At 38.2% G+C, this 26,798-nt stretch overlaps 1 protein-coding gene across 2 annotated transcripts in view; it reads left to right on the top strand.

Annotated features, from left to right (window-relative positions):
• PARD3B (par-3 family cell polarity regulator beta) overlaps nt 1-26,798 on the top strand; it is a 1,140,410-nt gene that overhangs the window by 948,017 nt on the left and 165,595 nt on the right. For both annotated transcript variants that reach the window (XM_070458512.1, XM_070458513.1), the window contains one exon: nt 17,684-17,986. In XM_070458512.1, the coding sequence (XP_070314613.1) occupies nt 17,684-17,986 (303 nt within the window). The remainder of the gene's footprint in view (nt 1-17,683; nt 17,987-26,798) is intronic.

The raw sequence follows: 26,798 nt of genomic DNA on the forward strand, positions 1-26,798 counted from the left end.
TGTAATTGTTCCTGGTCGGGTATACTTGCAGTTTTGAAATGGCATTCATAAGGAAAAGCTGAAGAAACTGGGCCTGTTCACTGGAACAAAGGATAATTGTACTGACCTAATTGCAGCTTCTATTATAAAAGCAGAAATGATAGCAGGACAAATTATCTCCACTATCAAAAAAGAAAACTGAACAGCAGGTAGTTTATAATCTCTTTTAATGATGGTACTTCTTTTACCCTGTAGCTCTCCCCTGAAAAACCTTTTCTGACCTCAAATACTAGTACCACTACAGGCAGCAACCTCCTCTTCTACTATCTATTCATCTCTGCCTCTGTTGTTCAGACTCACACTGTAGCAACAAGGAGAATTCCAGCACCTGCATCTTCCTAACACTGGTCAAGTCAGAGTTATACTGTTGACACATTCCTCATGACACAAATCAATAAAAAAATAGTCTGAAAAAGTGACAACAGTTCACAAAGCTTTTAAGGTAAAGTGTAAAGTACAAAATACTAATGAATAACTTTTAAGTGAAATTATAGAAGGCAAATGACCAATTCAGAAAGAAAATATGCAATTTCTATACAAAGAGCTCATATCACTACTACACAAAGGTCTTTGAAAAACTGAAGGGAAAAATGGCAATCTGATAGAAAAATCAGCAAAAGATATGGACAGCTCATAGAAGAGGAAATGAAAATGGCCCTTAAACATATGAAAAGATACTCAGCATCACATAATAAGAGACAGGCTAATTAGAGCTTCACTGAAATATCACTTCTCACCCAGGTTTATCACATGTCCCAGAGTTGGACAATGTACTCTGTCGCTTGGACTATAGAGAAAGGGGACTCCTCCTCCACTACATGTGGTAATGCAAAATAGAACAATCATGGAAGAAAATTTGTTATAGTCTAGGAAAATTATATGTGAGTTTCTCTTTGACCTCGCAGCTTTGCAAAGATTTGTCATTATAATATTATTTATAATAGCAAAAAAATTTTAAATACACAAATGTTCAAAAATATGTGATTCATTAGGGAAATAAAAGCATGTCCACACAGTAGAAGACTGTGAAACTTTTTTTTTAAGTGAAAAAGATCTCTGTTTACTAGTATGGTATTGTCTTTTAGATTCTGATATGTAAAAAAGCTGAAGTATAGAAGATGCTAAGTAATCTACCTTTTATGGGTACAAATATATAATACTGGTTTTTTCGCTTGAAAAAAATAAATATATATTTTTTATGATAAAGAAGACTTTTGAAAGCTCTATACCTACATGTTGTATACAGCTGAACTTGGAAACAGAAATGTTTTACATACTTATCAAATGAAATTAAGCTCAAAGAAAACCAAAAGAAATCCCTCAAAATGGAAAGCAAACCAAAATGAGTAACCTAGTAACCTAACATTGGTTGCATAGTGATTCACAAAAAAGAAATATTTGAGGTAATATGGAACACAGCATTTTGACTCTACATATTTTGTGGGACATATTCTGACAAAATATAGAGCCACTGGGAATTCCTTGGTGGTCTAGTAGTTAGGATTTCCATTGCAGGGGGCACAGGTTCAATCCCTGGTCAAGGAAGGAAGATTCTGCAACCCAAGAAACAACAACAACAACAAAATAGAGCCATGAACATCTTAAATTTCTTTCAGTAGTTTGTTAGTAATATTGGTATCATTATTTCAAAACTACATGTACTTAAAATCATATACATGCAGTTCAAGAAGCAACAGTGAGAACCAGATATGAAACAACGGACTTGTTTCAAATTAGGAAACGTGTACATCAAGTCTGAATATTGTCACCTGCTTATTTAACTTACAGGCAGAGTACATCATGTAAAATGCTAGGTTGGATGAAGCACAAACTGGAATCAAGATTGCTGGGAGAAATACCAATAACCTCAGATCCACAGATGACACCACCCTATGGCAGAAAGCCAAGAAGAATTAAAGAGGCTCTTGATGAAAGTGAAAGAGGAGAGTGAAAAGGCTGGCTTAAAACTCAACACTCAAAAATCAAAGATCGTGGCATCCAGTCCCCTCACTTCATGGCAAATAGATGGGGAAACGATGGAAACAGTGAAAGATTTTATTTTCTTAGGCTCCAAAATCACTGCAGATGGTGACTGCAGCTGTGAAATCAAAAGACGCTTGCTCCTTAGAAGAAAAGCTATGATCAACCTAGACAGCATATTAAGAAGTAGAGACATTACCTTGCTGACAAAGGTCTGTCTAGTCAAACGTATGGTTTTTCCAGTGGTCATGTATGGGTATCAGAGTTGGACCATAAGGAAAGCTGAGCACTGAAGAATTGATGCTTTTGAACTGTGGTGTTGGAGAAGACTCTTGAGAGTCCCTTGGACTGCAGGGAGATCCAACCAGTCAATCCTAAAGGAAATCAATCCTGAATATTCATGAGAAGGACTAATGCTGAAGCTGAAGCTTCCATACTTTGGCCACTTTTTTGCAAAGAACTGACTCATTTGAAAAGACCCTGATGCTGGGAAGATTGAAGGTGGGAGGAGAAAGGGAAGACAGAGGATGAGATGGTTGAATGGCATCACTGACTCGATGGACATGAGTTTGCACAAACTCTGGGAGTTGGTGAGGGCCAGGTAAACCTTGAATGCTGCATTCCATGGGGTCGCAAAGAGTTAGACACGACTGAGCGACTGAACTGAACTGATATGACAATGCAAATAAATATTATATCATTAGTATTAAGAATGAGTTTTTCATTTTAAAATAGAAATATAGTTTTTTTAAGTGAAGTAACATTCTATAATATTAAATATTAAATCTGAATCAGAAATATCAGTATGAACTTATGTTTTTCAAAAAGATATGTTTCCTACCTCTATTTATAGAAAACTCACAGAAGCAATGATAACCCAAGGCCATTGGAGCCCAGATTGTGTTCTCTCAATATCAGTCAGTCAGTTCAGTCACTCAGTAGTGTCTGACTCTTTGCAACCCCGTGAACCACAGCACGCCAGGCCTCCCTGTCTATCACCAACTCCCAGAGTTCACCCAAACCCATGTCCATTGAGTCGGTGATGCCATCCAACCATCTCATCCTCTGTTGTCCCCTTCTCCTTGGGCCCTTAATCTTTCCCAGCATCAGGGTCTTTTCAAATGAGTCAGCTCTTCGCATCACCTGGCCAAAGTATTTGGCCAGCTTCAGCATCAGTCCTTCAATGAACACCCAGGACTGATCTTTAGGTTGGACTGGTTGGATCTCCTTGCAGTCCAAGGGACTCTCAAGATTCTTCTCCAACTCCACAGTTCAAAAGCATCAATTCTTTGGTGCTCAGCTTTCTTTATAGTTCACCTCTCACATCCATACATGATTACTGGAAAACCATAGCCTTGACTAGATGGACTTTTGTTGGCAAAGTAATGCCTATGCTTTTTAATATGCTGTCTAGGTTGGTCATAACTTTCCTCCCAAGGAGTAAGCGTCTTTTAATTTCATGGCTGCGATCACCATCTGCAGTGATTTTGGAGCCCAACAAAATAAAGTCAGCCACTGGGGATATCATTTCCCACTAAAACAGAGTTCCAGGGAGAAACGGCTTTCTTCAGCATAGGGACACAACATACCCACCATGAACTTGGGACAGCTTGTTTGTCAGAAGGCAAAGAAGTTCTCAATGACAACTGGGTCAAGTCAGAAGGACAGAAGAGCCAACATAAAGCAGTCCCCATTGACCAAACACAAGACAATGAATGCCACAAAGAGAGTAAGGAATACAATTGATTGAAAACCTTAAATCTCTATTTTTTTAAACCCTAAATCTCTATTTTTTAAAAAACATCAGCTCATAATGATATTCACAACCCTTTATCTCCCCTTTTTCTGTCTTCTTTATACTATGTATAATTCAGGGTAATCAAAAACACCCAAAATTTTGAGGCTAAGTTTTTCTTTGTATACTAATTTCAGCTAATAAATGTAAGAGGGATAAGGACTTTCAAAATTACCATTTTGCAACCCCTAAAAAAATCATTAGTTCAGGCAAAAATCTTCAGTGGAAGAAATAATTAAATGAGTGATTGATAAGGGACCTTTGCAGTGGAGCCATCAGTATCACCCTAAGCTTCATTAAGTAAGAGGTGAGGTCATATGCCCCCTGAAATGGCACGACTTAAAGCACATGCTTCCTTTAAGGTATTTATATTAGTTTCCTAGGATTGCTATAACAAATTACCACAAGCTTGAGTTAGAAGAGAAATATGTTCTCTGTTAGTTCTTTTGTAAACCAGAAGTCTGAAATGAAGGAGTCAGCAGAACCGTTTCCTTCCATAGGCTCTAAGGGAGAATCCCTTCCATACCTCTCTCCTGGCTTCTGGTGAAAGTGAGTGTTACTCAGTTGTGTCTGACTTCTCTCTCCTGGCTTCTGGTGAAAAGTGAGTGTTAGTCACTCATGTGTGTCCGACTCTTCGCAACTCCATGGACTGTAGCCCACCAGGCTCCTCTCTCCATTGGATTTTCCGGGCAAGAGTACTGGAGTGGGTATCCTTTCCCTTCTCCAGGGAATCTTCCTGACCCAGGAATTGAACCCGAGTCTGCACACTGCAGGCAGATTCTTTACTATCTGAGTCAGCAGGTGGCTGCCAGCAATCCTTGACATTCCTTGGCTAATAGATGCTTGACTGTAATCTCTGCCCCCACCTTCAGGGTGCCTCCTCTTGTGATTCTTCTGTCTTTCCTCTTTAAAAGGACACTTGTCATTGGACTTAGGGTTCATTTGGAGAATCCAGGATGATCTCATCATAGATGTTTAAGTATACCTACATAGACCCCTGTATCCAAATAAGGTTATAATAGGCTCCAGGTGTATAAATCTCTTGGAGAATCAACATTCACCCACTACAGTACTCTTTCTAAAAAGGTTGAACCTAAGTGTTTTAACAGCACTGTCTAGGGTGGTAGCCAATCACGTGTGGCTGTTTAAATAAAAAATGTGTACCTTAGTCACACTAGCCAGATTTTAAGTGCTCAGGAGCTACATAGGGCTACTGTATGAAACAGCCCATATATAGAACATTTCCATCATTGTGGAAAGATCTATTGGGCAGTGCTGCTCTTGAGCTACTTTTCATAAACAGGAAATATGGGGGATGTAGGAATAAGTTAAATCACACTATGAAGATGCAACCAAATCCAGCATGTGGAACCACGTATAGGACAATCTGCCAGGTTTCTGTAACAATTCAATGGCATGGAAAAATAAAAAAGCAAAACTGAAAAAGAATCCATGTCTGTACAGGAAATGAGACTTAAGATACATTAACAAATTCAAGGTGTAGATAGATTTTGGAACCTGATCCAAGTAAGTTCAATGGAAAAGACAGATGTTTTTAAGACACTTGGGGAAATTTGTTTATGGACTAGGACACTGAGGAATATTATTAATTTTTAAGTGGGATAAGTAATAGAATTATTGTTATATAATAAAATGTTCATGATTTATTTGATATACCTTCTGAAGTATACAGGAGATAAATGACTAGGTTTGGTTACAGAACATTTAGCAAAAAATGTTTGAAGGAAAGAATCGAGTAAAAATGTGCCTAAATCTTCATAATTATTGCATATAGATCTGGGTATAGGCATATGGGGGGTTATCTCTACATCTGAGTATCTGACAGTTTTTGTTATAAATTTTTAAGCATGCTCATGTTTAGACTATTTGTGGTTAGTATAAATGAAAGAAAGTTTAATATTGAAGTAAAATACCTGGGTGGAATTCAGGAATCCAATTCCTGCCGCTTAATAATATGACCTCTCAGACAAAATACTGAAACTCTCTGAACTTCAGTTTCCTCGTTTATAAAGTTGGGACTTTTGTAGCTTGTAAGAATCAAGTTATACAATCATCGGGGGAAAGTCACAAATATTAGTGTCTAATAATAAGAATAATCCAAAGGAGTTATGCTGTGTTATACTTCCACCAGTCGTGTATGAAAATTCTAGATGCTCCTCATCCTAGCTAACATTTGGTGTTGTCATTCTTTTTCATTTTAATAGGTGTATCTCATTGTGATTTTAATTTAAATTTCCCTAGTGACTTACAATGCTGAGCACTTTTTCATTTGTTTATTGGGCATTTCTAGATCCTGGTTTGTAATCCATCTGTTGAAGCCTTCTGCCAAGTTCTAATTGGGTCATTTTTTTAAATTATTGAATTGCAATTATATTTTTAAATATATTTGATACAAATCCTTTGTTAAATGTGTGTGTGCTGTGAGGAGTGTCTCTCATTTGCCTATTATTTTCTTGATATGTTTTAATGAGGTTTTAATTTTAATGAAGTCCAGTTTACCAGTTTCTTTTATGGCTTACGCTTTCTGTGTCCTCTCTTGACCTACCCCACGGCTGTGAGGATATTCTTTTTTATTTTATTCTAAAAGCTTTATTGTGATTGCCTTCATGTTCAGACCTGTCTTCCGTCTTGAATTGATTTTTGTTATGGTATAACACAGGACACAAGTTTCTTATTTTCCTTATGGATATCTAGTTTTTCCAGTACCAATTGTCAAAAGAATTGTCCTTTCTTAATTGAGTTTTTTGGCACCTTTATTGTAAATCACTTCACCAGATATGTATGAGTCTGTTACTAGACTCTGTTTTTCTGTTCCATTCATTTATATGTCTAACCTTTGGCTTGATTACAAAAGCTTGTAGTACATCTTAAATTTGATGTAGTGTAAGCCCAACTTTATTTTTATTTTGCAAAATTGTTTTGGTCATTCTTGGCTCTTTAGCATTCCGAATAAATTTTAAAATCACACAAGTATGGACAATAAGCCTGCTAGGAGTTTGGTTGAGATGACATTGAGTCTGTAGAACAATTTGAATGAATTGTCATCTTAATAATTGAGTTTTCTGATCAACATACAAGATAAAACTCTCCATTGATTTAGATCCTCCTTAATTTCTCTCATCGGTATTTTATTGTTTTCAGTGCCTCCTCTCAAATTTATCTTTAAGTTCCTAATAGTCTTTAATCCCATTTTAAATGGTATTGTTTCATTACTTTTACTTTTCTGATTATTCACTCAGTATATAAAAATACAATTTATTTGTTATGTTCAATTTGTATCACACAACATTAACAATAAAAGCTATAATGCCAGAAACTCACCTGGTATAAAATTTAAAAGTATATGTAAAATACTGAGTTATCAAACCTAAACGATTTTTCTAGTAATATTCAGTTCAGTTCAGTCGTTCAGTCCTGTCCAAATCTTTGCAACCCCATGGATTGCAGCATGCCAGGTTTCCCTGTGCATCAACAACTCCCAGAGCTTACTCAAAAGCACCTCCAGGAGTCAGTGATGCCATCCAACCATCTCACCTCTGTCATCCTGATCTCCTCCTGCCTTCAATCTTTCCCAGCATCAGGGTCTTTTCAAATGAGTCAGCTCTTCGCATCACCTAGCCAAAGTATCAGAGTTTCAGCTTCAGCATCAGTCCTTCCAATGAATATTCAGGACTGATTTCCTTTAGGATTGACTGGTTTGTTCTCCTTGCAGTCCAAGGGACTCTCAAGAACCTTCTCCAACACCACAGTTCAAAAGCATCAATTCTTTGGCACTCAGCTTTCTTTATGGTCCAACTCTCACATTCATACATGACTACTGGAAAAACCATTATCTTTGACTAGGCAGACCTTTGTTGGCAAAGTAATGTCTCTTCTTTTTAATATGCTGTCTAGGTTAGTCATGACTTTCCTTCCAAGGAGCAAGCGCCTTTTAATTTCATGGCTGCAGTTACAGTCCACAGTGATTTGGGAGCCCAAGAAAGTAAAGTCTGCCACTCTTTCCCCTGTTTCCCCATCTATTTGCCATGAAGTGATGGGACTGGATGCCATGATCTTAGTTTTCAGAATGGTATTATTAGATTTTAAAGAAAAGCAAATAATTTGACCAGATAAGCAAAAAGAACTTTTTAAAGTAATTATGACAACTAAAATTAAATTGTCATCCAACTTTTCACCATCAACACTTTGTCACAAAAACTAGAGAATGGCATTACACTTCCTAGTTTAAATACTCAAGGAAGAAAGGTGAGCCAATAATTTTATACCCAGTAAAACTGGCTTTCAAATCTGAAGGCTTTCAAATATTTGTTGTCAACTTAAAAAGCATTATCCCATGAGTTCTTCCTGAGGAATTTAAGAAACCAGTGGTCCCCAATCTTTTTGGCACCCGGGACCAGTTTTGTGGAAAACAATATTTCCCCAGACTAGGGTCATGGGGATGGTTTCAGGATGATTCAAACGTATTGCATTTATTGTGCACTTCATTTCAATTTTTAATACATCAGTTCCTCCTCAGATAGTTAGGCACTAGATCCTGGAGGTCGGGGACCCCTGTAGTAAATGACTGCATCTTCAGTGACGTAAAGACTGGAGTCTGAATAAGTTACTTATGCATTGATGTATGTGTGCTCAGTGGTGTCTGACTCTGTGACCCCATGGACTGGAGCCCTCTGGGGTTCTCTGCCCATGGAATCTTCCAGGCAAGAATACTGGAGTACGTTGCCATTTCCTACTCCAGGGCATCTTCCTGACCCAGGGATCAAACTCCTGTCTCTTGCATCTCTTGCATTGGCAGGCAGATTCTTTACCACAAATGAGTTAATTATAGAACTAAAAGTTAAATGAGAGTTGAATAGAAGTATAGCATATAGCGGCTACATATTTCAAAAGTGTAGGTATAGTACAGCTACACAAATGGAGGGATGAGGAGAAGAGCTTTATAAAAAAGAGTAGTTTAACTCTTTTTAATAATCATATTGGTGCTGCTGATGGTATTGCTAGCTGAAAAGTATTATATGTGTAATATAGACTAAAGCAAGTTGTAACCATGTGTTATGTAGTTCCAGAGTTTTCTGTATCTTGAGAAGCAGGATTCTTAATGTGGAGGAAAGGAGATATATATAATACAAACATGCTTGTGATGAAGAAGGAACACATGGAAAGCTTCTGGAGTATCCTGCAGAAGTTGAGTTCTTGACCTCAGTAATCATACAAACATGTTTGCTTTATACCAGTTCTTTAATCCATAGACTTGTTTGATATAAATTTCTGTATCTTTATTTTATTTTATAATAAATGGCTAAACAAAAAGTGGTAATAGGATTTTCCTCACCAAAAACTTTATTATTAAGCAAAACTTACATTATGCAAACCTAGTAGAAGTTTGCCAATAATTTTTATTAAATGTGTTCCTTTTGTTGGGGAGCTGAAGGTGGATACCCTGAAGCAGTGTGTCCTGCCACATGAGACTTACACCCCAGTGTTAAGTAAATCATGTGTTTCTCTGCCCCTTGGCTTGTCCACTCTCTGACTGAGCACCTCATACTACTTATATATATCTCCCCTCCTCCTGGAGCAAGTTCCTTCAAAGCCCTGTTCATGTGGCACCAGCTTCATGATTCTTCCTCAAGATCATTAGGGTGAATTGACTCTTACCCTTTGTACACACAGCATCTTTGTTTTACTAATAAATTGTTACTGCTTGTTTATATCTCATTGATAATGAGCCAGGGGGGTGATATTTTTCCTTTTCTCTTTCTGGTATACAGTGCAATATCAACAACTATTAGTGAATAAATCAGTCAGCCAAAATTAGCAGAAAGAAAAACATGACATTCAAGAAGCATGTAGTTTAGTTATGGAAGCCAAATATCCAGAAATGAATTAATGAAAGATTTTTTTTATTTTGTGTTGGTTTTTTACAAAGTAATATATAACAGTTGCAGACAAATAGAGAATATGCTGGATACATGCACTGGAGAGGGGGAGAATTATTGAGGTCTATGAGGAGCTGTAAATGAATGAGTTCAGCCTTCAATCTAGAGAAAACTAGAATCAAATAGTTGATTAGTGGAGAATGGGTACTTTAGGCCAAAGCAGTTGATTTGCAAGGGACCAAACAAATGTTCAATAATTTGAAGAAAATTATTATCATAACAGAGTCGACAGGAGTCCTAACAAGTCATGTTTAGAAGACAAAGAATGCCCCATGGTAGCTATCTAGTATTGTGTTTTATTCTGTTTTAATTTTGGTTCACTACAACAGTCAGTAAGTAGTTATAAGGGACTTTTTATATTTTAAATTTTTTAAAAAAATTATCCTAAAATTATGTGATATAATAATTTAAACACTATACCTTTAATTCTACTCTCCAAGGGCAGTCCTTTTTATGAATTGTTTGTGTATCCTTTCCGATGTTTCCTAGCCACATATAAAGATATGTCCATGTCATACAAATATTTATGAATATCTAGACCTATATTTATATTTTATATCTTTATAATACAGGAATAGCATGACCCTATTTTTAAACTGCAGAGTACTCCATTTCCCATATGAATGCACATTTAAGTTATATCTTATTTTTCATCATTATGATAGCAAACAGTGTGTTTTTCCTTTTGATCATCTGGGATCCTTTCAGTTCAGTTCAGTCGCTCAGCCGTGTCCAACTCTTTGCGACCCCGTGGACAGCAGCACACCAGGCCTTCCTGTCCATCACAAGCTCCTGGAGTTTACTCAAACTCAAGTCCATTAGGTCGGTGATGCCATCCAACCATCTCATCCTCTGTCATCCCCTTCTCATCCTGCCTTCAATCTTTCCCAGCATCAGGGTCTTTTCAAATGAGTCAGTTCTTCTCATGAGGTGGCCAAACTATTGGAGTTTCAGCTTCAGCATCAGTCCTTCCAATGAACACCCAGGACTGATCTCCTTTAGGATGGAACAGTTGGATCTCCTTGCAGTCCAACAGACTTTCAAAACTCTTCTCCAACACCACAGTTCAAAAGCATCAATTCTTCAGCTCTCAGCTTTTCTTATAGTCCAACTCTCACATCCATACATGATGACTGGAAAAATCATAGCCTTGACTAGATGGACCTTTGTTGGTAAAGTAATGTCTCTGCTTTTTAATATGCTGTCTAGACTGGTCATAACTTTCCTTCCAAGGAGCAAACATCTTTTAATTTCATGGCTGCAATCACCATCTGCAGTGATTCTGGAGCCAAAGAAAGTAAAGTCTTTCACTATTTCCACTGTTTCCCCATCTATTTGCCATGAAGTGATGGGACCAGATGCCATGACCTTAGTTTTCTGAATGTTGAGCTTTAAGCTAACTTTTTCACTCTCCTCTTTCACTTTCATCAAGAGGCTCTTTAGTTCTTCTTCATTTTCTGCCATAAGGGTGGTATCATCTGCATAGCTGAGGTTATTGATATTTCTCCCAGCAGTCTTGATTCTACCTTGTGCTTCTTCCAGCCCAGCGTTTCTCATGATGTACTCTGCATATAAGTTAAACAAGCAGGGTGACAATATACAGCCTTGACGTACTTCTTTTCTTATTTGGAACCAGTCTGTTGTTCCATGTCCAGTTCTAACTGTTGCTTCCTGACCTGCATAGAGGTTTCTCAAGAGACAGGTCAGGTGGTCTGGTATTCCCATCTCTTTCAGAATTTTCCACAGTTTATTGTGATCCACATAGTCAAGGGCTTTGGCATAGTCAATAAAGCAGAAGTAGATGTTTTTCTGGAACTCTCTTGCTTTTTCAATGATCCAGCGGATGTTGGTAGTTTGATCTCTGGCTCCTCTGCTTTTTCTAAAACCAGCTTGAACATCTGGAAGTTTACAGTTCATGTATTGCTGATACCTGGCTTGGAGAATTTTGAGCATTACTTTACTAGCGTGTGAGATGAGTGCAATTGTGCGGTAGTTTCAGCATTCTTTGGCATTGCCTTTCTTTGGGATTGGAATGAAAACTGACCTTTTCCAGTCCTGTGGCCACTGCTGAGTTTTCCAAATTTGTTGGCATATTGAGTGCAGCACTTTCACAGCACCATCGTTTAGGATTTGAAATAGCTCAACTGGAATTTCATCACCTCCACTAGCTTTGTTCATAGTATGCTTCCTAAGGCCCACTTGACTTCACGTTCCAGGATGTCTGGCTCTAGGTGAGTGATCACACCATCCTGACCATCTGGGTTATGAAGATCTTTTTTGTACCGTTCTTCTGTGTATTCTTGCCACCTCTTCTTAATATCTTCTGTTTCTGTTAGGTCCATACCATTGTTGTCCTTTATTGAGCCCATCTTTGCACAAAATGTTCCCTTGGTATCTCTAATTTTCTTGAAGAGATCTCTAGTCTTTCCCATTCTATTGTTTTCCTCTATTTCTTTGCATTGATTGCTGAGGAAGGCTTTCTTATCTCTCCTTGCTGTTCTTTGGAACTCTGCATTCAAATGGGAATATCTTTCCTTTTCTCCTTTGCTTTTCACTTCTATTCTTTTCACAGCTATTTGTAAGGCCTCCTCGGACAGCCATTTTGCTTTTTTGCATTTCTTTTTCTTGGGGATGGTCTTGATCCCTGTCTCCTGTACAATGTCATGAACCTCTGTCCATAGTTTATCAGGCAGTTTGTCTATCAGATCTAGTCCCTTAAATCTATTTCCCACTTCCACTGTATAATCGTAAGGGATTTGACTTAGGTCATACCTGAATGGTCTAGTGGTTTTCCCTACTTTCTTCAATTTAAGTCTGAATTTGGCAATAATGAGTTCATGATCTAAGTGACAATCCTTTAGTTATAATAAAGAAATTTATTCCATTTCACTTATTGTTATAGCATAAATTTTACCCTATTTTCTTACTCTCTTTTTTACTGGTTCCTCTGTTTTTTATTTTCTGCTCTATCATTGGGCTTTTGTTTTTTGTATTTCTCTTCTGCTCATAATTTGTTTCATTGGTTTTTTGTTATTGTATTTCATATATTTATTAACTTTAAGTGGTAACTGCTGATGCTTTCTTTAAAAAATGGGGAAATAAGTACATTGAGTATTAATACTTCCCCCAAATCACCTCCTTATTAGTGTAATGATACTACTTTTATATTATCAGAGTTTATAATATTTACATTTTTCTATAATGATTTGTCCTACAAATAAATGTTTAGCCTTCATTTTTTATTTAAATGAATGTTTTTCTCACCTCCATGTCTGTCATTCCCCAGCTTTGCTTGGCTGAATTCTTAATCTGAATTCAATTCTTGGTTGGATGCATTTCACTATTAAGTAATTTTTCAAGATGGGTCAACAAGTGTTGCATTCTTTTCCGAAATGTTTTTTGGAATGTTTTCTGAAATGTTTTTCTTTTGTCTTTATTCATGTTTGAGGCCAGCTTGAATTTGCCTGGATTTTTAGATGACTTGGTTTTTCTCTTGACACCATACTTATGCTTACTGCATGCAAGAACCTCTAATATTTTCTCTTTTACTGTATTTAATTTTTTGAATACATATTGTGATCCATTAAGTTAATTTCATGTTCTATGGTATTTTTTGTTAAATCTATACTAAAATACAGTGTTCTATGACAAGGCTTAATGAGCTAAGGTTACGAGCCACTTCAGTTCCATATATTCTCTCAAAATGTCTTCAGACCTGGTCTGAGCTCACTGCCTTGATAGCTTTTCCATGACCTGACATTTTGGGAGAGCAGATCGCTGTAACAAGATATCAGCCCTGGACCCTGATGCTGGGAAGGATTGAAGGCAAAAGGAGAAGTGGGTAGTAGAGGATGAGATGGTTAGATAGCATCACCAAGTCAATGGACATGAATTTAAGCAAACTCTGGAAGGTGGTGGGGGACAGAGGAGCCTGGTGTGTTGCAGTCTGCAGGGTTGCAAAGAGTTGGACTTGACTTAGCAGCTAAATCACAACAAGAGTGAAGTCTCTTAGATGATTTAAGGTTTTATTTTGCTAAGTTTGTGTTTGTTTATCTTGCTCTGGTCATCCTGCCTTATCAGCTACAGAGTGGACTGATGTTCTTTTCTCTTCTCTTCATTTACCTCCATGAAGTTTCTTCAAGGTAGAAGGAAATTTCTCTCTTTTAGCTCTATCTCTCCTCCATTCTCAGGATGGAACCTCACAAAGATTTACCCTACAATTCCAGTGTCCTACCCCTGTCTTTAAACTCTCTTTTTCTAATCAGAAGTTTGTCTGTAATTCTCTGGTTTCTTTCTCTTACTTTTTAGTAAAATGTTTACCCTGCTAGAGAAGAAGCTATATATTGACTTGACATACTACCTGTTTTGGATGGAGTTCAAATTTTATTGCATAGTTTGAAACTATAACTGTATCCTAATTCTTTGGTAGATGAAATTTTTTCTCAATTTCTCGATCATTCATTCATTTAAGAATTCAAGGAACAAAGTGGAATAACCACACTCTTGTGCCATCATTTATCACAATCTTTTTTTAGAAAGCCTTGATCTGACAGTGATGCAATAGAAATACTCTTTGAAGAAGATTATGCTAGTACCTTTTAAGGTATAAAGTGGGATGTGGTGACATACAAAAAATCTTAGCATAATCCTGCCAGCACAACCTAATAGAACTTGCTGCAGTGATAGAATTAGCCTCCATTTGGACTGTCCAGTATAGAAGTCCGGAGCTCATTTAGCTGTTGAGTACTTGCAATGTGGCTTATGAAACTGAGAAACTGAATTTTAGATGTTCAAAAATTAATTTCAGTTTAAATTTATATAGCCTCATAACGGTTAATGCCCACTATGCTGGATGGTGCAGACCAGGCAATATAAAGCCTGGACACTAGTCTATGGCTATAGAAATGGAAATAAAATATACCATCCAAGAGTTATAATGGAAAAAAGAAACAACAATGTTTTTGTAGGGGAAAACAGAGGGAGGGGATTGAAACAATTCAAAGGCAGTGTGCTGGGGACAATGAGGAACCTGGTGGTACCATCCAATAAAAAGGGAATATTATCCAGGACTATTTTGAAAAATAGATATTTTAACAGGTTGAATTCCCAGTGGTAAAGAGACATCTATGTGGAAATGACTATAAACAATTAGAATTCTCACACTGAATTGGGACAGAGGGAGGTCAGAACAACCAAAAAAAGAAAATCCATTTCCTTGCCCTTTCTCCCTTGAGAGAGTCTTTTCTGCTTCCATATACCCCTTTTCAGAGATTGCCTTGTCCTCCCCGACATAGAGAGATCCTGATATATGGCATAATAATGGCGGTTCAGAGAAATTACTATTTCACCTACCGAGTGATTAATATGAAATTAGTTACTGAAGCACTCAGTGGCACAGAGAAGATCAAGGAGAAATTTGGTTTTGTTTTAGAAAGGAAAAGTACAAGATAAAATACTGCTTTGCATATATGGAGTACTTTTCATCTGAGAATCTTTACATACTCAGCAAGCTTAATTAATGAGAAAACCTCTGAGAAAGAGAAGTGATGAAATAAGGAATACAGAGTCTTGTGTTCTGTTTCTGTGATTCTTTGAAAAATCAAGCTTGGTATTTTACTCTTTCATTAATGCATAAGCGTAGCCCTGTGTGGCAACCCTGAGATGTTCATCTTTCTGAGTGATTTCTCTAGAAGGTCTCCCACTTCGGAGGAATAGCAACCACACAAAACCCCACCCCCTAACTTTATTGATGTCCTATTCTCTATTTGCAATGGATATCCATCCCTGTCATCATAGTGCAGCAAGCATCCTCTGATAGTCCAGTCTGCACCATCCCTAGAAAGATTATTTTGTTACAGAGTGGAGCATGTTATCTTCTTCATCAAAAATTATTCAAAACAAACATCCATGAATCTGGGACTAATGTGCATTGAAAGAGGACAGGCAGGGCCTCTTAACGGGTACCCTACTGTGTAATCTTCCTTTCATCTTCATTCAACATCCCTTGGAGATTCAAGCTCCCCTTTGCACAAAATATAAATTCGTCTCATTACTTATGTGTAGGGTACATAATTTGACCTAGTCAAAAGAGATATGCAATAATATATTGTGGCATTTATTTTCATCTGTTGTGACTTGAAGATACTGGTTTTTTGTCTTATACCTTCTTCTTCATATTTTTATCTTTTCTTCCTCCTCTCTACTCAAAGGGGGGAAAAAAAGCCATTCTACCAAAAGGAAAATACCTTGAAAGATCGTGGCTTTTAAAGATTTTTACAAAGAGTTTGATGTTCTGTAAAATAAAACTAGCTGCTGTGTGCAAAAACAGATGTTTTTATTTGAAGAGGAAAAGATAGAGAATTCAGTTTTTATTTTGTCACTCATGTAGGCCTTCAATATATATTTCCAGGCAGATATAGATCTTTCACTTTTAGCCCGCAATCCTTTCATATTCTCTGAGCCCAGGTCTTCAGATTTATCCCCATCCTTTCTTGAGTCTTTCTTTCACCACCTGAGCCAGCATTGTCTTACTTTTCTCCTCCTGTACTGAATGCACCTTATTTGCCTGGTGATATGAGACTGCATTCTTTCCTCTTTAGTGGAGAACACCTCCAGACACCATCATGTCACCATCATCCACTAAGATGCCACAGTGACTTGTCCATTTTAACATGTAACTGGGAATTTAGGAGATCCAATCTAACACTTTCCAGATTAAATGTCAAATTCTCAAAATTCAGATGGGTTTGGAATACACTGAACTGTATTTTACTGCTCCCACTCCCGGTAGTCTACACAGTACACTGATTAGCAATAGCGTTTTGTAATATCACTAAAGGCTTTAGTGCTGTGGAGTTCTGCCAGTAATGGTGTTTAATTCACTTATATGTGCCAATTCGTCTCTGTCAGGAGCCTATTAATTTCACTATTTTACTCTGTCCCTAGTCCCTGTATAATGAAACACAATGATCCCCATTTGTGTAACCAAAAACTTAGAGTCTCTTATAAATTATCTCTGATACCACTGCTTTTACTGACCAGAAAGCCTCTGTATTTCTTTTTCATAGTTAAATCAATTTTTGCAAGCTTTTTTTCTTTAGAAGAATATACTAAAAGTTGAAGGCACCAAATAAGAAAATCACAGACAAAGTATAAGATTCTAATGGGCTCTCTGACATGCATCGCTTTCCCAAGGTCGGCTTCTAGAATATTACACCAAAGATGGACTGTTCCCATGAGCACAGCCCATTTATAGGGAAGAAATTTTAATAAAAATCAGCCTCTGACTTTGCAATCAGCCTAGTCATCATCAGACAAAATGTTAAAATACCTATAGCATTGCTATAAAAGTAAAGCTGGTGTTGTTTAGTTGTTAAGTCATGTCCCACTCTTTTGCGACCCCATGGACTGCAATCCACAAGGCTTCTCTGTCCATGGGATTTCCCAGACAAGAATACTGGAGTGGGTTGCCATTTCCTTCTCCAGGGGATCTTCCAGACCCTGTAACAAATAAAGTGTTAGTCATTCAGTCATATCTGACTTCTTGTGAACTCAAGGATTGTAGCCTGCCAGGCTCCTCTGTCCATGAGATTTTTCTAGTCAAGAATACTGAAATGGGTTGTCATTCCCTTCTCCAGGGGACTTTCCCAACCCAGGAATCGAACCTGGATCTCCCGCATTGCAGGCCAATTCTTTACTGTCTGCGCCACTAGGGAATAATGTAATAAATGAAGCTCAGAGATATAAAATGAATCCGGTGGAGTTTGATATTAGCATTTCTTCATGGTGGGATCTTCAGTATCCAGAAAAGTGGCAGTTAAGTAACTGACAAGAAGTAGTTAACATAGACTCAGGAGAGTCTATCGTTGTATCAGCATTTAAACTCACATACATCTTGTTCTACATTTTTCAGGATTGGAGCAAAACATCAGGAGCTAAGGGAAAAGCAGGCAAGAGGTCTTATTGATTATGCTACTGGTGCAATTGGATCACTGCATGATATGGACGATGATGAAGTGGACCCCAACTATGCCAGAGTGAACCACTTCCGGGAACCATGTACATCAGCAAACGTCTACAGGTCTCCATCTCCCCCTCGGGCTGGACCGCTGGGCTACCCTCGAGATGGCCGTCCACTGTCTCCAGACAGAGACCACTTAGAAAGTCTCTATGCCAAGGTCAACAAGCCATACCATCCACCAGTACCAGCTGACAGGTAATGTAACTTATTGAAAGATGAATGTGGTTTTAATTCAGTAAGTTTCAAATCATCTCCACTGCTGAAGCAGATAAAAATATATCCTTCAACCTATTAAAACTGAAATGACATAGTACTCTTGACAAGTGCTATGCTTTGACCTACCCGTAAGGTATCAGCCATCAAAAATAAAACAATTGCCAGTTATAAGGAGGCATGAATGAATAGCAGTAGTTGAGTTCATGAGGCAACAGGGAGCAATTTTTGAAGGAATGCTATAACAGAACTAGTGATGAACTCTTTGAAGGGATGTTATCCTTTCTCCTAAGAGTCCTACTATAAAAGATGGATTCTAGAAGATGGCATGACTCTTGAAGGTGAGGGGCCAGAGAAGAGAGTGTTGATTTCTAAGTTGGTTTAATTGTAGTAGATAACCTCTGAATTGCAGAAGACTTTGAAAAGATTGAGATTTTCTGCTGAAGGCATGTGTGATCCTGTATAGATATTCCTAGGTGATCAGAGGTAGAAAAGGAGATAATCTTTGCAAAAGGAGTTTGATGAAGTAGAGGGAGATAAGAGGTGACAAGGCCAAGGATCTTAAGGTTTAGCAGCCAAGGAAAGAGATAATAGGGCCATCTGTCAGTACAATCAAAGGAGGTAGGGAACAGGATCATCCCAACCCCACCTCCTGCCAGAAGCAAAATGCCTCATTTCTTGAAAGGCTGGTATAAGAGAGTGTTAGTCAATATATATTGTTAGGTGACGCTTGGAATTACACACACAAGGAATGAGCTGACTGACCTTGGTTTAATCTGCTGTAACTTGAAGTCTGGAGGGAGGAGGTGTTGGGGGGTGGGGGGGGTGGCTGGGTGGCAGGCACAAAGAACTCTTACTCTAGATGAAAAAAAAAAAAAAAAGACTTGTTTTCCAGATTCCCTTTGGTCCTGACAACCACCCAGTCCCTATTAGTAACCAGCTTTTGTGTGATAGCATGATATATTGTATATGTTTACCATTTACATTTCCCCAGCTGGGTGATATTATGCACTTTCAATTAGGTTGGGGAGAGGAAGGAAAATCATGGCGTTTTTATGCAGACTGTAAAGTGCAGCTTCACAAGACTGATTACCTTTCAGAGCCTTTCCAATAACCAAGTGGGAAGGAAGGAGCAATTTTTAATCCTTACTGTCAAGCTTCCAGGTTGATAGTATTAAAGAAAGATGGTCAAGTTTTTCTTTGGGATAAAATGAAAATATAAATTCCTGTGACTGTGTGAGACAGCCGTAACAAAACTGTTAATTCAAAGGACTGATTAAGAGCTGATCTCTTTCTCCCAAGCCTTTATAAAGGGTTGAATTTCTATCACGTAAATGATGGTACCAGGCCTGAGTCTCTTCTGGCCCAGACAAAAGCCAATCTTACCTTCTCTGAATCAGATAGATCTTCATTGCATTGGCACGTGCCCTCTGCTAGAATTCCAGTGCAGAACTGTTTCTATGAGCCTCCAAAGCCAATGTTTCTGATTCTAATTCCATGAAAATAAATACTAAGCATTCTAATAAAAAAAAAAATTCATGGTTCAAATGCATGTGAAAAAAGTCTGGGTTAAGCCATACTGAATAGGTTTTCTTACTTCTGTCTTCTTATCCCCAATAACTAACATACCTTGTAAGTTTCTAAGAGGAGCATACAACAGTTAGCACTTTTACTCATCAAATTTTTGTCACCAAAGGCTTATTTTTCTTTCTAGATCATATGGCTATCCTTTGGAACACTAGAAAACTCTACCTGATACTGATTTTCACCCACGTAGATTTGACCTGGACAGAAATTTCTTAAGATAATTGTAACTGTAGCCACTATAGAATGATATCAGAAAAAGTATATGTTTTTTTTTTCTTTGCTGCATAGCCCAGACATGTGTAAGGAATATTCTTTCCTTTGGCTCTAACCTCTCTGTATTAATAAATGATCTAAAGTTCTTTAGGTGGAGTTTTAGACAGTTGTCATATTTCGGGGTAACGTATCAAAGCGTAACTATACTCAGAATTATCTTTATTCTGTTCTTATCTTTAACCATATTTAAGATTTGTTCTGCTCCTTGTTCTTTAAATCTAAGCAGTTTTTGTCTCAGCACATAATTAGCATTCAATAATGTTAGCTATCATCATCATCACTATTACTTGTTTTTATCAATGAAATTCTGAACTCTCCAACATGCCTGGGTCCTAGTAAGTCTAAGAAAGTTGCTGTGGCAATAGTGCTCATAGACAGGAACTCTGAGCTCTAACCCTATCTTATTTACAGTTAGAGGCCTGTCATTCATTTAGTCATCTATACAGTCTTTCAGTCACTCAGTGAGTATTTGTTCTAGCTACTGTTTCAAGCTCTAGGAATGTTACAAAGATGACTAAGAGGTGGTTCCATTCCAGAGAAAATTATATTCTAGGGAGGAGGAGATCAACACATAAAGAAATAGATAATTGCAATTTAACGTAAAGAGAAGAAAAAGAAGCTTTTCTAACTCTTCTGCTCGCAAAAGGTCTCCAAAAGGAAATGATATCTGAACTAGTTCTGGAAGGATTCATACAAATTGATCAGATACAGAAGAAAAATTGTTTTCCTTATAGACAAGTTAGCTTGCACAGGGGTAAAGTGGCTGGAAAGAGCCGGGCACGTTAGGGAAGCTCAGGACATGGAGAGTAGATGGGAAGGAAAGTGACAGAAGATGAATCTGGAAAGCAGATTGGAGCCAGGTTGTGCATGAATAGGTTCCATCCTGTATTCACACCTTATGATTGGTAGTAGCTGTCTGCAGATCTATGGTAAGAAGGGTTCTGAAGTTATGCTTGAATAGTGCTGCCTTCCCGAGGCTACAGAAGAATAGCAGTAGTATGTGGGTAGTGGGGAATCCTGTGTACAGTAGGAACCATCAAAATGCCATAACTGGGGAATGAGCTGATCAATCTGTATTTGGAGGAAATAGCTCTGCCAGTTTGGTGGCAGACAAACAGGAAGATGGTTGGATGGTTAGACAAATTAAGATACGATTACAGTAGTGAGGGATGGCAAGGGTCTGGATTAAGAGAGTGGCATTGAAGATGGGAGAAAATAAGAAGCAGCCAAAAACCTTAGCTTAAAACTAGGAGACAATTGTTTAGCAGAGACCACAGAGATAAGATCAACCTACCTAGACACAGCATCCAAAGCTCCCTTTTAGCCCTTCAGATATTTGACATGGCTGCTATCACCTTCATCCACAAATATTTATTGAACTCAAAACATGAGGCAGGCTCTGTGCTCAGAGCTGGCTTTACAAGGATGAAGAAAACAAGCACATAAGCTTGAGAAGTATAATCATTTCTTCAGTATAAACTCCTCTGGCTATTTTAGTCTTATAATGGACATCTTTAGCCTTCTTAGTAGCCGTATTCTGCCTACATTCAAGTCTCCTGAACTTATAACTTCCAACTGCCCTCTGCTGAGGATGCCATGCACAGTTGGGTACTGTGTTTCAGATGTGGCCAGGAAAACACAGAAATCTTTGGGACTCTTAGATCCTTTGGTCTTAGTCCTCTGCACTTGTTAATGCAGCCTAAACTTTTTTTATTAGCTGTCATTATTGGCTTATATTGCACCAAGTTAAATATTTGCTTGTTGGCTTGGCCAATTTTTGTAGCCAATAAAGATATTTTAAAGTATTGATTTTTGTCCTCCAGTATATTAGCTAGCCTTGCTAGGTTTATACCATTCTCATATTTAATCAGTGTGGACTCGTGTATGTCATTGATAGGATCATTGATCAACGTCAAGTATAATCCCTGCAACTCATCACCTGAGACCTCCATTAATCAGCGCTCTTTCAGATGTTCAGTTAACTATTAATCCAGTCTACTGTTTATCTGGTGTGCATTCTTGGTTCATGCCATGAACATCATGGAAGACTGTCAGATATCTTACTGATATTAATGTACACTGTGTTTGCAAGAACCCTTGATTTACCAATCTAGCAGCCCTGACAAGAAAAGAAATTAATTGTTCTTGGTAAATCCTAGAGACAAATTTTTTCCTCTTCCAGGTTAGTATCCATTTAGACTTAATTATGCAATATAAAATTTTCTGTGGTCCATGTGATACCAGGTACTTAATATCTATTTGTTAAATAGTTACTTATTGACTGATGATATTGCAGCTGTGAAATTGAATTGACAAACAATGCACAGTTCCTCAATATTCCAGTGAAATGACCTTGATTCCCCAGCCGATCTTCATCAATTTTTGTATGAAATTTTATTGAGCATCTGTTGTATTCCATAGGTCATACAAAGAAGTTCAGAGACTATCTTTGCCCTAAAGAAACTAAGTCTAAAAGCTGAAGCTGTCTCATAAATAAATAATTATATTAGCTTCTCTGGTGACTCAAATGGAAAAGAATCCGCCTGCAATGTGAAAAACTTGGGTTCGATCACTGAGTTGGGAAGATCCCCTGGAGGAGGGCATGGCAACCCACTCCAGTATTCTTGTCTGGAGAATCACCCTGGACAGAGGAGCCTGGCTGCAGTCCATGGAGTAACAAAGAATTGGACACAACTGAGCGACTAAGCATAGCACTAGCACAGTACATATTCTATTAGGGTCTTTCCTGGTGGCTCAGATGGTTAAGCCTCTACCTGCGATGTAGGAGACTCAGGTTCGATCCCTGGGTCAGGAAGATCCCTTAGAGAAGGGAATAGCAACACACTCCAGTATTCTTGCCTGGAAAATTCTGTGGACAGGGGAACCTGGCGGCCTCCAGTTGTGACCCCAGTTCATGGGATCACAAAGAGTTGGACATGACTGAGCGACTAACACTCCTTTTATATTCCACTAGAGTGGTAGTATGTATAGGATATATTTTAAAAAATCATGAAATTGCATGTGCATTCAATTTGGCAAAGACCTAAGGCTATGGATTGGTCTTTCTAGCACCTTGTTTCAAATGTGTTAATTTTTCAAAGGCTCATTTTTCCTCACTGTAAATGGAAACAAAGGTATACACTGTTTCCTATTCATTGTGAGTTAAATGAAATTATCCCAGTGCCTGGTACAATAAATGTTGACCATATTTAGGAATGTTATTAGACTATATATTATTGAACTGTATTTTACATTATTGGGCTATATATCGACAAGTTTATTGAATTAAATATAACTATCTAGGAAGGTTGTTGATTATATCTGGCTATTGACTCCTCAAAGTCATAGATTTGGAAAACTGTTACATTCCATAGTCACATGGTCAATGGTTAATTCCTAATTTCAGTCCAAACTCCTGCTGAAATGTTTCAGTCATCAAAAACAAAAAGTAGAAGCAATCATAAAGAGTGTGAGGAGAAAAGGCAAAAAACGAGAAAACAGTTAAGATTTTCTTAGCTCAGTCTTATCACCAGCATAAGTGAAGAGTGTACTTAGCTACTTTTATTACACATTTAGCTACTATGTCACCTGTTAAATATCATGACTTGGATGTTCCTAGGCTTTCCTGATGGCCCAGATGGTCAAAAATCTGCCCGCAACACAAGAGACTCAGGTTCACTCCCTGAGTCAGAAAGATTCCCCTGGAGAAGGGAATGGCTTCCCAGTCCAGTATTCTTGCCTGGAGTATTCTGTGGACAGAGAAGCCTGGTGGGCTATAGTCCATGGGATCGAAAAGAGTCGGACACAGCTGAGCAACTAACACATATGTTAGATGTCTCAAAATTTGTCATCAGAACTAATGCTGTCCTCCTCACCCCGTTATTCCTACGTTCATTTGGTTCAAAGTTGGGCTCAACATTGTCCACAGAATGGAGTAGCTGAATTTCTAGGGGCCTCAGAAGAGCTGTCAATAGCAATAGTGGATCCGGTCAGATCCTGTTTAGCTGTAAACAATAGAAAACCCAACTGATATATTTGTCTCAGCTTTTAAGGAATGTAGGTGGTCCTGGCCCTCATAAAGTAGCCTGATTTCATGGTTTTTTTCTCCAATAGTTAGGTCTTTTTCTCATGTTACCTTATGATTCTCAAGTGGCTGTTGCAGCTCCAGACTTCGTGTCCACTCTCCAAGAAGAAAGTAGGGGAAAGGTATAAATGGCCAATGAAACGAGCCAGTCAAGTTCATCCCTTTGAAAATATTTCCAAAAAGACCCCAACAAATTCTCATTGTCAAAACCTGTCTTTGAAGTTGCAACATGGTACTGAGAAATACTGTTTCATATTTCCAGTAAGCAAAGGGAGAAAGGAGTTCTAGTGGCTTTTAGGGAAGCACTCCATGGAAACTACCACAGATTACCTCTAGATTATTTCTCTTCTTTTGTTTTTGTACTTCTCTTTAATAATGCAAAAGTTATAGATTGATGCTACATAGCACTCCTTTCAAATATATTCTTTTTTTAAGTGAAGGACAGTTGAGTTACAATGTTGTGCTAGTTTCTGCTATAGAGCAAAATTACTCACTGTATAAACACCCCCAAAAATATTTTTATTAACTCCTCTTGGGAGGCTATTCTTATTATGTAGGTCCTCCTTTATAGCTAAGACAGATCTCAGTCTGAATAACTTCTAATATCACTGAAGTAAAACAAGGTGGGACATACCGTCTTAGTTTCCTAGAAAACTAAAAACATAGAGAAAAAGTCTGTTTGGGGAGGTTCTAAGATAAGGATGATGAAATATAGAAAAAGTATTAATCGGAAAGCTTCCTGGCCAGCTGTGAACATTGCTTGTGCTCCTGGGGCAATGAAGGATCATTGATGTCTCTCCCCCAAACAGTTCCTTGATTTCAGAGGATTAATATTTCACTGAGTCACAGCTGTGTCATGCAGAGTTGTTGCCTCTGTTGATGTTTATCCCAAGTCTTTCTCTCATGATTTTTCCTGTTAAATTTGCTTTCATTGCACTGCTTTTTTTTTTTCTCTCACTTCTGTTCACAGCTTTGTGAGGCTGTGTGTAGGGATTTGAACAGTGAACACAGTAGATTACTTGGAGATGTGTTTTTTAGTTTCTGCAAACAGAGCCAAAGTGTTCTTGTTTCAGTTTGGGAATCCCAGTGATAAATGCCATATCCATAGAGAGTTAAAATTCATCAGTTGAGCAAAGTAATCAGATTTTTTTCTTAGAACATATTACCATCAATTTTTAAGTGACTTTTAAAGAATAATGAGAAATCTCTTAATGAAAGAATCTATGGCCAGATAAGTGCTAATAGTAACTGATATACCATTAACTCTACTTTCCTCTATCCCCTCTCTTTCAAACTTGATGTTCTCATTAATTTTTTTTTTTCCATCTCTGAGAGCCCTACTCTTGGGACTCTGCTAGACTTATGTCTGCCTAAATTGTCAGCTTCCAGGAGTGACAAATGTAGACAACATTCCCCTTTATTATGCATGAGCTAGGCAAGGAAATTTGGTACTCAATGCCCATCCATTTCCAAGACCTCCACCTCCATGCCACCCTCAATCACTGCTAGTAAGGGAGCACATCTGAGGAATGCTTGGCAAAGGACTACTCTGACTTCTTAAGGCTGTCATGTAAGCACTGACTTGACTGCTTTTCAAACAAATGTCCTGATCCTTAGGATAGATTCATCTAATTTATCCTGCTTACTAAGAAAGATGTGAGGGAATATACATAATTTTTAGACATATAGATAACACAAATAGAACAGAATTCAGAATCTTCTGTCCTCTGAAGGGATGCAGCTGACACATTAAAATAGTAATAGTGATGTGCTATGAGGAGGGTAGGCCAAAGGGGCTGTAGAAGCCCCAAGAGAAGGGCACTGAATGCAGATCTGGGTGGTCAAAGAAGGCTCCTGGGAATCTATATCGTGACCTAAAGAACAGGTAGAAATTAATCCGGCAAGCAGAAGAACATACGCAAAAGTCCAGTGAGAAGATGTGGTACATTTAGGGAACCGCATAAATCAGAAGAGCTAGAGTGTGGCATGTAAATTAGGGTGAGCCAGAGGAAAAAGCGGAGAAGGCAGTGGCACCCGACTCCAGTACTCTTGCCTGGAAACTCCCATGGATGGAGGAGCCTGGTAGGCTGCAGTCCACGGGGTCGAGAAGAGTCAGACACGGCTGAGCGACCTCACCTTCACTTTTCACTTTCATGCATTGGAGAAGGAAATGGCAGCCGACTCCAGTGTTCTTGCCTGGAGAATCCCGGGGACGGGGGAGCCTGGTGGGCTGCCGTCTATAGGGTCGCACAGAGTCAGACACGACTGAAGCGACTTAGCAGCGGCAGCAGCAGAGGGAAAAGATGCAGGGGAACTCAGGCCCTGTTGTTAAAGGACATATAATCTGAGATGGAGCATTTAGACTCAAGAGCTACAGGAACCCTTGAAATGGAGATGGCTTGTTCATATTTACATTTTGAAAAGATAACAGGGAATTCTGTAGAGTAGGTATCTCTTTCAAGTGTGAAACTAGCAGCTCAGAGAAATTAAGAAACTTACCTCTAGTATCATGGGTTATACGTTGACAGAGCCAGGATCCCAGCTCAGGTCTGACTCCAAAATCTATTCATGAGCTTCCAGCTATGCTAGGGAGTTTCAAACTGCAGGTTGTAACCTATTTGTACACCTTGAAATCAATTCAGTGGGATCAGGCAACATTTTTTTTTAAGAAAATAGGATTGACAAGAATAGAAAAGAGCATCAGATAGATTGTAGTAAGAATTATCTCATAATTTCTTTAAGTTGTATATGTATGTAAAATGCATATGAAAGGGAAAGTGTTAGTCGCTCAGTCATATCTGACTCTTTGCGACCCCATGGACTGTAGCCCACCAGGCTGCTCTGTCCGTG

Source organism: Odocoileus virginianus, chromosome 30 (assembly GCF_023699985.2).
Source record: "Odocoileus virginianus isolate 20LAN1187 ecotype Illinois chromosome 30, Ovbor_1.2, whole genome shotgun sequence".
In the NCBI taxonomy this organism is placed as follows: Eukaryota; Metazoa; Chordata; class Mammalia; order Artiodactyla; family Cervidae; genus Odocoileus; species Odocoileus virginianus.